The 17,412-nt window shown below is 33.8% G+C and overlaps 2 protein-coding genes across 2 annotated transcripts in view; one reads left to right on the top strand and one right to left on the bottom strand.

The window, feature by feature from the left end:
* The window catches only part of LOC145245919 (matrilin-1-like), a 145,871-nt gene extending 141,822 nt beyond the window's left edge, over window positions 1–4,049 (bottom strand). The window contains exon 1 of the mRNA XM_080107661.1: window positions 3,806–4,049. The gene's annotated coding sequence lies outside the window, so the exon portion shown is untranslated. The remainder of the gene's footprint in view (window positions 1–3,805) is intronic.
* LOC145245617 (matrilin-1-like) overlaps window positions 1–17,412 on the top strand; it is a 94,110-nt gene that overhangs the window by 9,217 nt on the left and 67,481 nt on the right. Inside the window, exon 2 of the mRNA XM_080107185.1 lies at window positions 13,071–13,148. Coding sequence (XP_079963311.1) covers window positions 13,071–13,148 — 78 coding nt within the window. The remainder of the gene's footprint in view (window positions 1–13,070; window positions 13,149–17,412) is intronic.

The following is a 17,412-nucleotide window of genomic DNA, read 5'->3' as shown; positions in this document are numbered from 1 at the left end:
TTTCATGTGGAAGCAATCAAATAGCAATGTATTATCTTTCGATTCGAGGTGGTTGTAATGTAGTGTCTGGCTGTTATTATGAGATCATACTCCTAGGCATTACCATACCATTTAGGGGGTGTCGTAGTATCCATTCTTTTATCATGATACCATGTATTATCTATCTTTCGTACAGCGGAAAGTGTAGAATATGTTTGTTATTATCCTAATCTTTAGGAGGAAGATAAATATCATGAAATAACAATGGGAATCAAACAATATACAGTGAAAGAGGGTGAAAGTGGCAGATAGAAACTTAGTAAGAGATGATTCACTTAGTAAGTTAATTGCAAATTACGGCTAATTTATATATCTATAAATATGAGAATGCGCGTGTGTGTACGATTCTCAACCTATATACTCAACGAATTGTTGATCTACATACTTGAAATTTCGTATATAGGCTATTTAGACATGTATAAAATTTTTTAATCCGTTTTCATCTTGAAAAAAGGTCTGCTAATGGGTTAAAAATTGAAAACTCGGATTTTTATGTTTGTCAAGAGTTTCACTAATACGCATGCGCAAATATTTCACATGTCAACTTACTCTTAACTAATTAACCGATCATTATGAATTTTGAATATTCGTTATATATACTAGAAAACATAAGTGATCATATTGAAGAGATTATGCCGAAACGTATAGATTCATTTATCTGCTCACTAAACTTGGAACTTTTGTTTCACAACGTTTCGACCGATGTAACCACCTACCTTTTTCAGTAGCGCTTTATCGAAGTCTGAAATCTTTATCTCGAACTCGGTAATCTATTCAGAATTTCAAACAGAACCATTCATTTAATCCACGCGAATGTTTGTTTCCGTTCCGGGTTTGACGAGATGCATCAAGAATGTTGCAAGAATAATATCCAAGCTGAGAAGCGTAGTCTGAATAATTCAAATATTATAAATTATCAACGATCATCAAAACAAATTCTGAAACACAATCACTAAAGCTTGCAAATCATATACATACAAGTCTTATTGATCATTAAAAAATGGGCAAAAGTTACAGCGAATTGATTTAGAATGTGTGCTTTATGCCGAACATCTACAGTAAGTGTTGTATTGTGGTGACTAACCCCTATTAATCTTTAACTGTGCGTTGAACGGATACTATAATACTTCGTTCGCTGCACCTTATCATACCAAAATGCCATACAAAATTTTAGACAAAATGGAACAGTAGTGTCAGAGAACACATCTAAAGTACACGTGGTATTGTAGTAACAAATCCCTATTAATTCCTAACTATGCATCAAACGGATATCATACGACTTAGTTCGCAGATTCTTATCATAGGAAAAGTCCATCAAAATTTCAGCCAGATCAGCTCAGTAGTTTCGGAGAAAAAGTGAAATGGACAGATATAGACAGACTGTGAAAATATATGGAATACTAACGGGGGGGGGCGCTTTAAAAAATTGTGACAGCGGAGGGGGGGGCGCTTTAAAAAATTGTGACAGCGGAGGGGGGGGGGGCGTGTTGCCTGTTCGTAAAATCCGCTAAAATATGATATTTTAATTTATCAATTAAAAAAAAAAATGTCACTTGAGTACAATAACCCAGAATGGAAACGGAAAAAAATTGTAAGCAAAAAATGGAAATAGACAGACAGACATACCGACATACAGACATAGTGAGTTTTCCCGGTCGAGAAATAATAAATAGAAGAAATGAAGTTTCGTATAATCCGAGTATAAGGAGGGGGGGGGGCTAATAAGTGCCCTTTAATTTAATAAACAAAAGATACGGTTAAAAACAATAAAATGTAATCGTTGTTTCCAACGTGCACGGTAAAAATACAAACTCGAAAATTAAAAAAAAAACATGTTTGTTGTGTAGTTTAAAGCAATTTGTTAAATGCTGGTTGAATTCGTTTAAAAGATAGGAGATAAAAAGTTAAAAATAAACGTTTTGTACTTTAATTTGAAAAACAAAAGATACTATTAAAAACACGAAAATGTAAATGCCATTTCCAACGTGATTGTTCGACAGTTTAAATGCTGCGTCACGGTAAAAAAAAAAAAAAAACAAAAAAAAAGACAAAAAAAAAAACAAAAAAAAAACGGATAACCACACGAAAATAAAAAAAGAATGGAATTGTTAAGCAGTTAAAAAAAATTGTTAAATGCTGTCTTAATTCGTTTAAAAGATAGGAGAGAGAAAACTTATTTATAGCGTTAATAAAAGAAATAAATGACGCATGCGAACTCACAAAACATAAGATCGTAAGCGATCATGTTACCTATCGGACTAAGACGTTAACGATGTTATCACATAGCAAAATTTATCTATTAAAAAAAAAACCCGTTAAAAACTCGCGTTTAACAATGCGTATTTAAGAATCAGTATCGTAGCGAAGATTTTTTTTCATGACTCCCCTCTTCAAATAAAATGACATTTCTACATGAAGTAATTGACGACTTTTTCTAATTTTTCGATATTATTTATCCAGAGATCGGTCTTTCTAACGATCTCAAGTCCATACCGCAACGATACAGACGAAGAAAGTTTTTAGCGAAAATACGAACACACATACACACATAGACGACTCCCGTTATATTATAGATTAATTATCATCTAAAAAAAAAATTCCGAATGAAATCGCTAAAGTTTAAATATCTCGAAATTATATAGATTATCCCTTGACCATGTAATACCATCTTAACACTACTCAGCGTTCCTTTTCACCTCGCACTTCTCGTATACAAATTCTATTTTTTATTTCAATTTACCTTATCTTTACGTTTATCCTTTTTTTTTTTACACACTTATTATTTTATTTTTTGTCATTCACTCCTGTAACTCTCATTCGACCTTAATTAATTAATTAATAAGACAATAAACCCTCATAACATATAGTAACTACTTTCTAAAGCGTATTTCATCCTCTATCGCCCAATACTACTAAAGCCCCTCTTTAACAATACCATAATTATCTAATAATTGCTGACGCAACACACTCTCCCCCTCCAATATATTGCTAGACGTCGCATCTTTATTTTGTTATTGAGCACCTTTCTTTCACTTCAGATGAGAAGCATTAGGTTTCGAAATACCTGCCACAAAATACATTCATATCTCGTACACGCTATATAGTATTCCCTTGTTATAAATTAATTAACAACTATTTTTCTATTATCAATATATTTTCCTCTTGTATCTAAGCTAGCTCCACCTGCATGTCGAGCTTTTTATTATATCGAAGAGTCTCCATTTAAAAAATCCTTATATACCTCATTAATGCCCCCCTATATATATATATATATATATATATATATATATATATATATATATATATATATATATATATATATATATATATATATATATATATATATATTGTTAGGACTCGGCTATCTCCACGGAGAACTGTAGGGATATGATCGCAACGATAATAAAAAAAAAATTTCTTCCGGGATTAAAACGTAAATAACGGGAAGGGATTATCCAAATTCTTCAGAGACAACGGTAAAACATAAGACAGAAAAATACAATTGAAATAACAAACAAAAGGCCGATGAATGTAAATTTATTTATAACAACACAAAAATAAATAAATAAAAATGCAAATATTTTGATAATTTAAAGAAGTAATACATAAAAGAAAATAAATTGTCTTGATCGAGAGAGAATGTTCAAGAAAAATGCCAGATCTCAATACGACATTTTCATACTGGTTATTGTCGTCTGCTCAGTTCAAACAAAGAGAGAGTAAGGGAGAGAGAGATAGATAGAGAGAAAGATTTTGCTTCACTCACTGCCTTAGCGATTTACTTCGTCCTTCTTCTTCTTCTTATCCAATTTCCTTCGTTCTTCTTCTTCCTATCCGATTTCCTTAAAAAAAAACTAGCTCCAAATATATCAAATAGACTCCTTTTCCAATGTTTATTAAGACCACCTCCTCATCTTTTATCCACCGCAGTATTACTGCTAATCATATCTGTTCCCAGTGTCGCCGTTGTCCGCTGCTTCCCTCAGCAGCGAGGAGCAGACTGTCTTTTTTGTCCTTCCTAAGCGTGCAGGTTAAAACGCCCTCCCTCTCTCTATATATATTTTCACCTCCCCTTCTCTATACAGCCTGCCAGCGTTCGCTAGCTGGTTTCTTTCTTTCTTTTCTTTTCTTTCTGCTCTACTGTCAGCGCTCGTTAGCTATTCTTTCTTTTCTTTTTCTTTTTTGACCACTCTCTATATATCTCTTCATATCCTCTCTCGTTGTGATTGTTTTTTTTTTTCTGACTTAACGCAGACGACAGTACAATTGATGAAAATAAAACAAAAACAAACAAACTCCTATTCTCTCTCGATTTCGAACAACATATAAAAGAATAATTAATTACATTTTTTTACTAAAAATATAACAATATATATATGTTATGGGCTATATGTATATTATGCAATATATATATGTTATGGGGGTTTATATATATATATATATATATATATATATATATATATATATATATATATATATAGGGTTTAGGCTTCTTACTATGGGGTCCCGATTTCGAATCTCGCTAGATTCAACCACTCTGATCAGTCGTAGACGACGAAACACGTATCAGTGGATAATTATATTTAAAAAATAATATATATGCCGCTGCCCATGTGGTGCTACCAAATTTGTTAAAGGGGAAATTATTCCCAACTCGCATTTAGGTAAAAATGCACTTTCGTAAAATAATTGAATTCATTCAAAACGTATCACACACACACACACACACACACACACACACACACACACACACACACACACACACACACACATATATATATTGTCATCCATTCTGAATTCTAAATACACACTACTTTTCTATTCCAGTTACATGCAGTAAGGCACATCCTTGTAAAAACGGAGGCATATGCGACGACGATGGAAAATGTGCCTGCAGCAAAACACATTTTGGGGAACTTTGTGAAAATAGTAAGTATCATATATATATATATATATATATATATATATATATATATATATATATATATATATATATAAGAACAAGTAGTTAATAAAACACTTCGAAAAAGAGTTAAAAACATATTTAATTTTAAAAAGGAAACACTAAATAAGTGGATAGTCCTTAATCCGTGAAGTTTCCAAGAAACACTTTCCTTCTCATCAGAGGGTAGGATTTAGCAAAATGCGGGTCGGATTTTGCTTGCAAAAGTATTTAATGAAACTACAAGTAAGTCATAGATCTTAATTGATAACAAAAAATGAAGCAGAGGGAATAGGGTGAATGAAAAAGTGATTTCACGTGAATGGATAGTTTGGTGAAGGGTAAAGTATGCAATGACGGTAAAATCCAAAAATGCAGAATCCAAGAAAGTTAGTTAAATTTCCATTCGCACAAGTAAATTCTGTTACAGAGAGAGAGAGAGAGAGAGAGAGAGAGAGAGAGAGAGAGAGAGAGAGAGAGAGAGAGAGATGTTACAGAGAGAGAAAGAGAGAGAGAGAGAGGGAGAGAGAGAGAGAGAGAGGTGAGTAAACGTGGAGGTAGACACGTTTACCAGAACCGAAGGTCAGCTGACCAGATTACGTATGTGTGACGTGGTCAGGTTGGCTGGATCTGGGAGATTTGATTTGGGCTTTGAAGAAGACGGACGGTTTTTCCGTTGTCTCCCCCTCTTAACTGGGGAGGGGGGAGACGAACGCTGACGTGTGTAGAAGAAGAACCCACATAAGCCGATTTCACTTCCACTTCTGCAGGACCTCTGGGGAAAGTGAAATAAAAACTATAAAACCCATTAATCGCCTTGAGTGATAAATCTTCGTCAAACAGGTATCAAGTCTCCCTCCAGGATGAGAAATTTCCAGATGATCCAACATCGAAGAAGCAGAGGTAGGTTCTGAAAATACATGTCACACACACGATTCCATTTATGATAATCAAACACACAACCATTTATATTAGAGACAATCATACGCACACGGAATCCTTTTGATATTATATACACATTCTTAAATGGTGCCCTCAATGAAGAACCCTATGTAACAATTCCAAGTCAATCGCATAATTGGAAGATGATCCAAAGTAATCCAAAAGGCAGAAATCCGTGGAATAATTAACAAATAGGTACAAGGAATGGGAATGAATTCCAATATTATTAAAAGAAAGATAAAATGTGCGTAAAAAAAGACATGGAAGAAAAGTAAAACTCGACTGTCGGGGCGAGGCTTAATTAAGAAAAATGAGTGAAGAAGAAGAAGAATATATATATATATATATATATATATATATATATATATATATATATATATATATAGTTCTAAGAAAGAAGCTTTGTTCATGGAATTTACCTTTTGATTTAGGCACAGATAAGGAATGGGGAAAATTATTGACGGTGGTTTCAGCTAGTCGGGTGTTTTTGAAAAAGATTGGCGAGGGGGGACCAGAAAATGGAGCTCAGGCGAGCACTTGCCATGGAAATAACGATAGAACAAATACAGGCTCGCTACGAAAGAGGTTGCAGGGAAGAGAAAAGGGCATCCCCCACCAAGCCACAAAGTCTATTTTGTACTCTGTCAAGGCAGGATAGGCTGTTTTTAGCAGCTCCTGCCCAGATGTGGCAGCCGTATTCCATCTTTGGACGTACTTGGCTCTTATATAGATAGAGAATTGCATCATTAGTTAGATATCTTCTGGAGCGGTAGAAGGACCCCACCATTTTCCCAGCGACCTTGGCCACAGACTTGATGACGTGTTCCATTTAAGATCAGGAGTAAAGGTCAAACCCAGAAACATCAAAACATGGTGCCTCCCCTAGACGAGAGCCATCCATTTCAATTGATGCCAGATGGGGTCAGAGCGTTTATGATGTAGAGATAGGAGTTTGGTCTTAGATGCATTAAAGGTAATCAGCTACCTCTTTCCCCACTGTACCACGTGCTCAAGATCAGAGGAGAAAGAATCAGAGAGAACATCATCATTTACGGCCTTTGATGTATTGCCGTAGATGATCGTGTCATCAGCATAGATGTCAACGAAGATTTTAGTATGTGTTTTGGGAGATCATTGATGTAGATCAGGATGAGAGTTGGGCCCAGTATGGATCCCTGAGGGACTCCAGCATTAATACCGTGGGCCTCTGATTTCTGCCCATCAACCACTACTCTTATGAGCCTATCAGAGAGAAATGATTTAATGATCGAGAAAACATTTCCAGTTATACCGTAGCTGGAAATCTTGTGTAGTAGGCCTTTATGCCAAACCTTATCGAAGGCCTTTGATATGTCGAGAGCAATTGCTCTAGAAATGAAGCCTTTGTCGAAAGATTCGCTAATCCTATGAAATATAACCGTTAGCACATCTGCTGTAGATCTAGCAGAACGGAAACCATATTGCGTGTCGCTGAGAAGGTTATTTCTGCTGAGGTGGTTGACTACTTCTCTATTTATTGTGGATTCCAGCAAATTGTCCATAAAGGCCATTTGAGAATGAAAACAGGAAGATTGGTTATTGAAATACAGACTGGAGTCATAAAATCTGGTCTAAGGGACATGACAGCTGATAGCGAAACTATAAAAGTACCAAACCACGGGACATGGATAATTATTGCATTTACCGAAATAATAATTCTGTTGTGCGAAGACCACCGACGAATTCAATTAAGGGAGGAAAACTTTTCTTTCTTTCCCTTCCATAATTTTAGAGGCCGGTTTTTTTCTTTCTCTTTTGTTTTCCTTCTGTGTCGGGGCGTTCAAAAGTCGGTGGGAAATAATTGGATCTCCCCTCCCACCCTTGGGGAGCGGCACGTTACTGGACCCCGAAAAAAGGACGGCTGCTGATTGGTGGAGGGCCATTTGAAAACGTATTTGGAGGGGCGGAGTTACAGCTGACCGATTCTAATATAACGTTAAGCGAAAACATCTAAACGACACTCTGCCGCGCGTCTTCGGCGACCCCGCTTCCGATAACACGCGCCTCTGTGAACAAACGAAGAACTTTGTTAGTGAACGCCAGCCCCTCACGTCTGTATGAGTGATTAACACAGTTGTGTATATACTATTTGTAAAGTTGAAAGCAATAATTATTTTATGTTAAGAAAAACCAGTTAATCCTTGACTTCTTTTCTTTGTTTTGGAAACGCCGTTGCTAAGTGCAGTCTATTTTCAGACCGGCCCTGTTGACAGTTCGGAAGTCGGATCAAGGTTGGAAACAAGTAATCGGACCACGGAGACGAGGACAAATCCGACCACTAGACAGAGACAAAGATTATTTATTATAGTAAATAATTATATATTATTATATAGTAATTGATACACTTATTTCTAGCATTCTTCTTTAATGCCTGTTTCTAAACATATCGCTTTTGTTAATAAGCATAACGTTAGAGATGAATACTTGTGTACTCTAATCTTTTGATGATACTTTAAAAGACACATGAGTCTACTGGCAGAAACTAAACTTGAAAATTCACCAATCTGTAATAATAATGAGGGAGCCCAACACATATTCGAAACTCAGACGAAGGCATCTCGCCTTTAAACTGTATCGAAAAAGAATAATAATCAAAGACAACGTTTTAAAAACGTAGGAGAAAAGAAAATAATTATTTTGGGAGAAAGACTGGAAATCTTAGCACTGGTTTAGCCATGACGCAAAATATGTAGAAACAATGGTCAAGAGATTAAATACTCTTATTAAATTATCTTATAGTTACATTCTTCAATTGAATTTTCATAACAGAATTGACAATGCACATTCTTTTCTTGAAACTATTTTATCTCTAAGCTAAACAATGGTTTGTTTTCACATTCCATTTGCTAATTCTCTCTCGTAATCTATTTCTAAACCTAAATTACGAGGTTCGAATTTCGTCTATTCTATTTCATTTTCATTTTAACTAAATCTCTCTATTTTTATACTTACATGAAAAGGGGACAGCCCTTATCATGTAACAGTCTTTGAAGAAATAATTTGAATTAAAAATCAGTAAAGGGCTAAAATTAATAGAAATAGCCTTTCAGCGACACTGACGTAAATCTGTGTACGCAACTGTTATTTAATTATGTGTCCGAGGGAGAAATCACCGGACAGAAAGACAGATAGGTAATAGTCCCGTGGATAGTTTTTGGCTTTGTAACAGAAAATCAAACGAAGAATAAAACCATTTTTTTTAAATAAAAATCAACGGCAAGAAATAAAAGGGTCAATTATCTTATGGATTTGTCAGGCAGACGAGATCATTGGATGTGGTCGTTTTGTCTGGAGTGAAAATGCAATTAAAACAAGAACAAAAAATGTTTTTAAAAAGATGGATGGAACATTAACTGAAACTGCAAATGATTTTATAAACCATGTTCAGCCCTATCCTCAAAAGGTATCAGCCAAAGCTGATACCACAAAATACTCGTAAAGGGCATGAAAGGAATGAGGTTAGAGAGCACCAATCAGACCTTCACTGGATGAATGCGAAGTAGACTATAATTTTGAAGAAGCTTGTTGGCACCCAAATTTGTGAAGATCAATGGTTGCTGACAGCGAGAAGTCAATGGTAAGCGGCTGTTGTGATAACGCAAAGCCATTTGCAAAGGTTTATCGAGCGACCTAGAGAGTATTGTAAACCTGGATATACATGTTGTCACTCAAACTCCAGGGAATACCATTGGTTGTTGTCAGTGCGTAACCCTTTAAACACCAATTGAAAAGGGAATATAAATTTGTAACGTCAGGGATATGTTTCCATCCTTCTGACTGATTTGAAGGATTTGTTTTTGTAGTAATAAGCGACCAGGATTTTTCCATGTCGATTAAGAGGGCAAAGATTAAATATGGTTGACCACTGCCTGAATGAACTGTAGACAGTTCTTTTCAGTTCTGACTCCTGATGAAGTCCTATAAAAGCATGAGTATTTAAAGGTGGAGTACTGTTGTTCTGAACAGTTGAATATCCAGCGTAGCAACAAATTCTGGGAACATCTATATATATAAAAGCGAAAATGTGTGTGTGTGTGTGTATATGTATGTATGTATATATGTATGTGTGTGCACTTTTTCTGTATGTCCGCAAAAGGATTTTTTCGTCGGGCTTCTCGGTCGATTCACTCCTTCTTAAAACTTTTTATATGCTATCTAAATCATAATATCTACGACTTAAGAACGGGGGTCGCGGCTATCTTTAATTTGCCCGACTTTTACGCGCTATTTTCGTCTTCGTTACGCTTTTCAGTATAAAAAAGCGAATGATGGGGCGGGGGGAACAGAAACTGGCTTGCAGCGCAAAACTAGGTCAAACATGCTTAACTTTCTCGCACATGTCGATTTCACTTTATAAACGTTAACTTAAGACACGTATCAGTTCCTCTCCCACCGTGGCCGAGATAGTTAGGTCTCAGTTTTTTTTTTTCCATTTCATTTCCATCAAGGCTTCGGGGTTCAAGCATACCTTCATACTAAAACTTTTTTTTCTTTTACACCTCCAAACACCCGGCCAAAGGTGTTTTTAAACAGGGTTATTTTGATCTACCTCCCAACACACACACCTCCAAACACCCGGGCAACGCCGGATACCCCCCGCTAGTATACCAGAAAGAACAGTTACAAATAATAAGTTATAAATGACCCACTATTATTATGCAAGTCCTACAACTACGTATCTAGAAAACGGAGCTATTAAAATTGACATAATGATATGGGACAAGAAGGAGAAAGAAGCAACCTTAGTAGAAGTTAGTGTATCTAATGATGCTGGCTGAAAACAGCTGAGAAGGAGAAAATAACGGATTACTAATGTCTTATGTACGACATGAAAATAAAGTGAAATTCCAGTAATTCTAGGAGCAATCGGATTCATAATAATAATAAAAATAAAAACACTTGGTGTGTATACCCGATGAACTAAGTGTAAGAGAAATTCAATAGATTGTGCTTAAAGGGACAGTCAGAATTTTAAAGAAATCTCTTAGTTGAAATGTCTAAAATAACAGGCCAATTTTTATCATCAGGCAGGATGCTCCATTCCCAGCAAATATAAAGTGATAAAATACAAGATAGAGAGCGGCTGCATTAGAAAATATTTCTCTCGAATGTGAACATTTGGTAAATTTTTTCAGCTGGCTTTACTTCCCTTTCCATAAAGGAAAGACAACATTTATGCGGGTCGCCTAAATCTCAGAAAACACAAATAACGCTTTGGCATAAAAAACCTCTTTATTCCGAAAATGACAAAATAGTCCCCGGCAAATCATATACCAACAAAAGATTCTGTAATGGTAAATTACCGAGAGTATTCGATTAACATAGAAACTAAAAATGTTGATAGTTAAAATTTTTGCTGAGTGGGTACGTAAAGGATAACATACAAACTTGGACTAAGTCATATAAGAACGGTTTTACCAGCAAACTCTAACTTGAAAAGACAAACTTACCAATAAAAAAATTTTGAAGCACTCAAATTTGAAATTTGAAAAGTTACTAGATTCTGCATTAAAAAACCTAAAAAGTGTTGTTATGACGTAAAAGAAAATAACCAAACCTCTATACGAAACATTGGAACTGTTCCTAAAATGGTCACCACTCTGGTACTAACCAGGCTCAACATCACTTAACTCCTCAAGAAGTGGCGGTTATTTCTTTCAAAGAACGTTAAATGAACAAATACTTGATAGGTAATTAAACTTGTCCGTTTCATTCATCATGTTTCATACTCTCATAATGTTCTTCATCATAAAACCGAGCTATTTATCCATCTCGGCTACTAGATCAGATAATCTGAAGATACCGACTTCCTGATCTAAAATGCACCGAACAATGATGTTATTGCTTTTTTCTTTCTTGCTCTTTTCAACACTCAGTCATCATCTAAAAAGTCAAAAACAACATTTTTCTCTTCAAAACAACCAAACCAAACCAGACCAAACCAAACGCCATATATAAACATTTCAATAAAGAATTTGAAACGTCAAATTAAAAAAAAATGATTAGCTTCGACATTAAATAGCTGAAAAAGGGTTGCTATACTTTAAAGAAACAAAAACAACTAAACCAAACGTTATAATAAATTTATTTGAATATATAAAGAACTCAAAGTTCTTCCAAAGTTACTTGTCCTTGGAAAGTATGGGTAGAATTTTACTGCCTCCTTTTAGAGTTTTATGTGTATTTGACATAGCTACCAGCATGTATGTATGTATAATGGTAATATATATATATATAAATATATATATATATATATATATATATATATATATATATATATATATATATATATATATATATATGTAGTAAGTTATAAAATATATATGGCGATTAAGCTACACAGAATATTCCGCGTTTCATCCACGCTAGGATTCATCAGGCTTATTATATAATATTAATATATATATATATATATATATATATATATATCCATTATACATGCATAGCTAACTTTGGCATCGCTAACATCATGTAAGCATGTATAATATATATATATATATATATATATATATATATATATATATATATGGGAGAGAGAGAGAGAGAGAGAGATCACAGCATAAACCAAGTCTAATGCTACGATATCAGGCTGCCCCAAGATATTGGCTTCTTGATCTTAAATACCCCAAAAATTCATGTTATTTTTTCCCTTTTCGTTTGCAAAATTCAATCAGGTTTTTCAAAGTAAAAAAAATATTCCTCTACGAAGCAACCAAACCAAACCAAACGAAACACGATGAATAAATATTTGAATATATAAAGAAATAGAAACATAAAACCTTTTTTTTTCCAACATGACTGGATTCAGCATTAAATAGCCTGAAAAATTTTGATATGTCGGACCCCCCCCCCCAAAAAAAAAACACGCCATAAATACATGCTTTACGATATAAAGAAATTTAAGCATAAAACCTTTTCCCCAAATTACTGGATTCGACATTAAATTACCCCAAAATGGTTGATGTGTTGTAAAACAATAGCAACCAAATGAAACACCCATCTCATGAACTGTTATCCTCGAATAGATTTTAACCTTTGTTATTAAAAATATATGTTTTGTCATTTATCTATGTTGAATAATGTGATATTTTATCTTTTTTTTTCTCAGAAAATCATTGTTACCCAAAATGTACCGGTAACACGTCTTGCACAATAGTCGGTAATTCAACAGCATGCACAGAACACGGTAAGGCTTATTTAATATTTTACTTTTGAAAGTCTTCCATTCTTGAATGGTGGGTGATTGGTGTGATAATACCGTCGTGGAATATGTTCATATGCGAACTCACTCTCCTGGGAAGGTTACGATGCATAAAATTTCCTATCGGCAAAATAACAAATTGTATTGGTTGAAACGCACTGCACAATACCTATGCCAAACGTTTCAGTTCTTATCCAGAACCAAAACAAAACAAAACAAAGCAAAACGAAACAAAAATAAATAAATAAATAAATAAAACAAAACAAAACAAACAAACAAACAAACAAACAAATAAATCAAAACATAAATAATAAAAACCTTCATGATGTACGTATCCATTGTTATATATTCGCTGCTGCGCCCGGTCGTTCAATTGTGCTTTTCAACATATATAATTTCTAAATCGATCTTTGTCACTGGTTTACAATATATACACACTGACAGCGAATAAAACACAACTGATCTATAAATATTTTGTTTTATTCCACACTGACAACAGTTTTGGATTTTACAGTTATGACGGTTGTTTGACATCAGTGAAAGCGCGCAGGGGTGGTGTGGATGTATTGGAAGTGAAGAAAATAGTTTGTCCTCGCTCTGGCGACGCGAAGCACCTCCGTTCTATTGACCCATAAAATTGTTTTTCTTAGTTTAAAAATAAAACTACCCAATTTACGTAATTTTTGGACGAGGACATATTCGTTCCATGACGGGTAGGTACATCATAAAGATTTAGTTTTCTATTATTGGGTTTAATTTGGCTGAATTCTAAACTTGCATCAACGTTTCACTGCATACAAGAAAACGTATACACAATTTATAAAGTGGTGCAATTCATTAACTACAAGTTGCTATGAGACAATAAAGGACAGAGAAATATTTAATTTTAATGAAATTTGAAACATTTGTTGAATTCAAGTTTTCTGTTAGGTTGATTACAAAGTTTTTGCGGAATTTTTAATTTTGATTTCAAACGATGTATTTTCGTTATAATGCCTTTACTGTATATACTACTAGCAGTTCAACCCGGCTTTGCTCGGGCCCTGTGTACTGTTCATAACTTGCCCTACGTGTAAATACACTTGATGTAAGATTTCAAATGTTTAGAACAAAATTTGTTTGAGTAATTTCATAGAGACCGCAGAGGTAATTTTTTTAAACTTCGACCCCAATTTTAATCTCTTAACATTTATTATTTTGGTATCAAATCAAAATGCAAAAGTTTTACCCATGTCCAAGTTACCTACATCTAAAATGTAAAGCCCGTAGACCCAAAATTATCGGAAGAATTTGGTAGAATCTGCAAAGGTTACTCTTTCAACTTTGACCTTTTGGCAGCCAAATTTTCGCCCCCAAACTGATTAAAATGCTTGCTGCATGTCTGAATACCCGTTATGTATAAATTTCAAATGCTTAAACCCAAAATTAACTGAGTAGTTTGCTAGACACTGCAAAGGTAAATTCGTTTGAACTTTTACCCGTTGGCAGCTCAAATTTTCGACCCAAACCGACCAAAAAGCTTGCCCTATATCTGAATATTCTATGTAATATTTCAAATGTTTAAACCAGAAATTGGCCAAGTAATTTTGTAGAGACTTCAGAGGTCATTTTTTTTAACTTTGACCCCAATTTTGCCCCCTTGACAGTTAATTTTGAGCTCAAATCAAATTAAAAAGTTTGATCTATGTGTAAGTAACCTATATTTAAAATTTCAAGTGTTTAGACCCAAAATTGGCGGAAGTATTTGATAGAGTTTTCAAATGTCAAATCGTTGAACTTTGACCACTTGGCAGCCAAATTTCTGGCCTAAAACCAATTGAAAAAAACCAAATCTCAATAGCCCTAGTCTCTAGACCTTAAATTGACACACACACACACACACACACACACACACACACACACACACACACACGTTTTTACTTTTATAGACGTATAGATTTTAAAGAGCGTTTTTCGCCTTACCTAATCGTTTGAATTATAATCATTTTAAAAGAATTATGTATTCTTTTCAGAACGATTAATACAAGATGGAAAAAAGCAAATTTGCACAATTTTCTCATTTCAATTTAAGCTACGCCAAAAAACTGCTGAAACAGCGAAGCGTTTGGTAAAGATTTTTACTTTACTGGCATTTGCCTTGGCAAATGCTTCTTGTTTCTGATCGTGCTTATTTCGAATGATAAATTTTTGTTTCAGCCAAGATATGTTCATCTGAATTTAAAAGTTAAATCTGCAAGAACTTTCTTGTAAACCTGATATTTAACAAATTGATGTCGATTCAATTCTCGAATTTTTGTCATTGATAGGTTTCTACAAATAAAATCAATATTTGATTCTTATTCGTAATTTTATTATGTAGTGGATCCTTGCAGAACGTTTTAAGGAAGAATAGAAAAGTGGTTATAGTCATCTAACGCACTTCCTAATTTCTGGCGTAGTGCTACCGAAAGTGGTGACAAGGCAAACACACATTAAAATGCTGTTCTAACTCTGCTCTCGCGGGGAGGCAACTAAATAAAAATATTTTTTTTTTCAAACAGTTTAACAATTTAACGGAAACTCATCGTGAGAAAATAGAATTCTAATAAAAATTGAAGCAACATTTGCTTTTTTTTTTTCAAACAATTTTAAAACATTTTCTTAATTAAAGTCACATTGTTTTTCTTTCAAACAATTTAACGGAAAGAAGTCCCTGTGAGAAAAAAGTAGGATTTTAATAAAAAATTGTTTGAGTTAAAGTAAAACTATAACAAAATATAATTTTAATTATTCTCACTGTTAAATTAGGCTGGAAAGTTGCGTCCCCTATCGGTTGTTCAATGAAACCCAACAAAACAAAATGGCCCCTCCCGTATAATGAATAAGTCCCTTATATTTTGATACAATAAATGTTTTTACAATTTTATTTTGATTAAATACTATTTGGTACTTTTGTCATTTAACGACCCACGCTATTTGTTAAATAGTATTAACAAGTTAATTTCAAGTTTTACGATATCATTTTATTAAATTGTTAGGTGAAAGCACGGAATAGTTACAACCCCCTTCCCATGTTAAATAATATGCATGTTTCTAAATATTAATGTTATTATTTCAGCGCAGGGCATTAAATTCAACAGTATACCAATTTCACAAATTTCCTTTTATTATTAATAATTATTTATTTACCATCTCGTTTTTTCGTAATTTTTGAATATGTTATTATTTTCGCCATGACAATTACATAGGTACATTTGTTTTACGTGAACTTCAATACTTCGCTCGAATAATACAGAAACACCCATTACCTGTTTACCGTAAAAAGTGTGGTTTCTTTTTTGTGAATGAATTTTGAAAAATAAACAAAAATAAATATTTTCTTAAATATTTGCCTTGAAAAATAACATAGTCTGGCAACTGTATATCTCGGTCCGTGTGATACATAAGTGTCAAACCTGCTATAACTTACTCTTTTTTAAGTTGTTGTTGTTGTTGTTATTATTGTTATTGTTATTGTTGTTGTTGTAATTATTATTATTATTATTGTTATTATTATTGTTGTTGTTGTTGTTATTATTACTACTACTACTACTAATACTACTACTACTACTACAACAACAACAAACATGGTTTAAGTAGAGATTATTTGCTTGGAATAAATGCCAAAACCATTTCACCCTAAAGAATTTGTGACTTAAATAGGAATTAACACGCAATCCAGCAAATTATTATTTTTTTTTCATTTAATAACAAAAATTATCAGCATTACTCGGTTTTTAAAAATTTTCAAATTTATTTCTTTTTCATTGGAATAAAATTTCTATAAATTTGATGCATTACGGTTAGATAAATTGTTTTAAATTTTGAGATGATGATTGGTATTAATTTTGATGGACTATCGCTCTCATCTTGGTAATTGTTCTCACAATAGAATCTTTTCTGACACTTAGATTTTGCTGAAATTTACCCAAAAGTAATACCATATGAATATACGTTTGGCAACATAATATTTTACCCTGGGAAAACTGCGGGGCTTGAGCCCCAGGGTGTGTTAGGGGTAAAAAAACCACCCCTTTTGGGATTAATTTTTATTTTTCTCCAAAAATTCGTACTTGTAATTTTTTCCCCCCAAATTTATACATAGAGGTTTTGAATGGTACTGAATTCTAACTAATGCATCATTTGTGATGGAATGGTGTTATTTAGCTGTTTATCCCAATGTTTTACATCAGGTTAGGGGTTTAAATGGGGAAAATAGCCAAAATCAGTT

This window comes from Euprymna scolopes, chromosome 23 (assembly GCF_053919585.1).
Source record: "Euprymna scolopes isolate OS-2025 chromosome 23, ASM5391958v1, whole genome shotgun sequence".
NCBI classification, from domain to species: domain Eukaryota; kingdom Metazoa; phylum Mollusca; class Cephalopoda; order Sepiida; family Sepiolidae; genus Euprymna; species Euprymna scolopes.
This window is presented reverse-complemented; position numbering and strand designations above follow the sequence as displayed.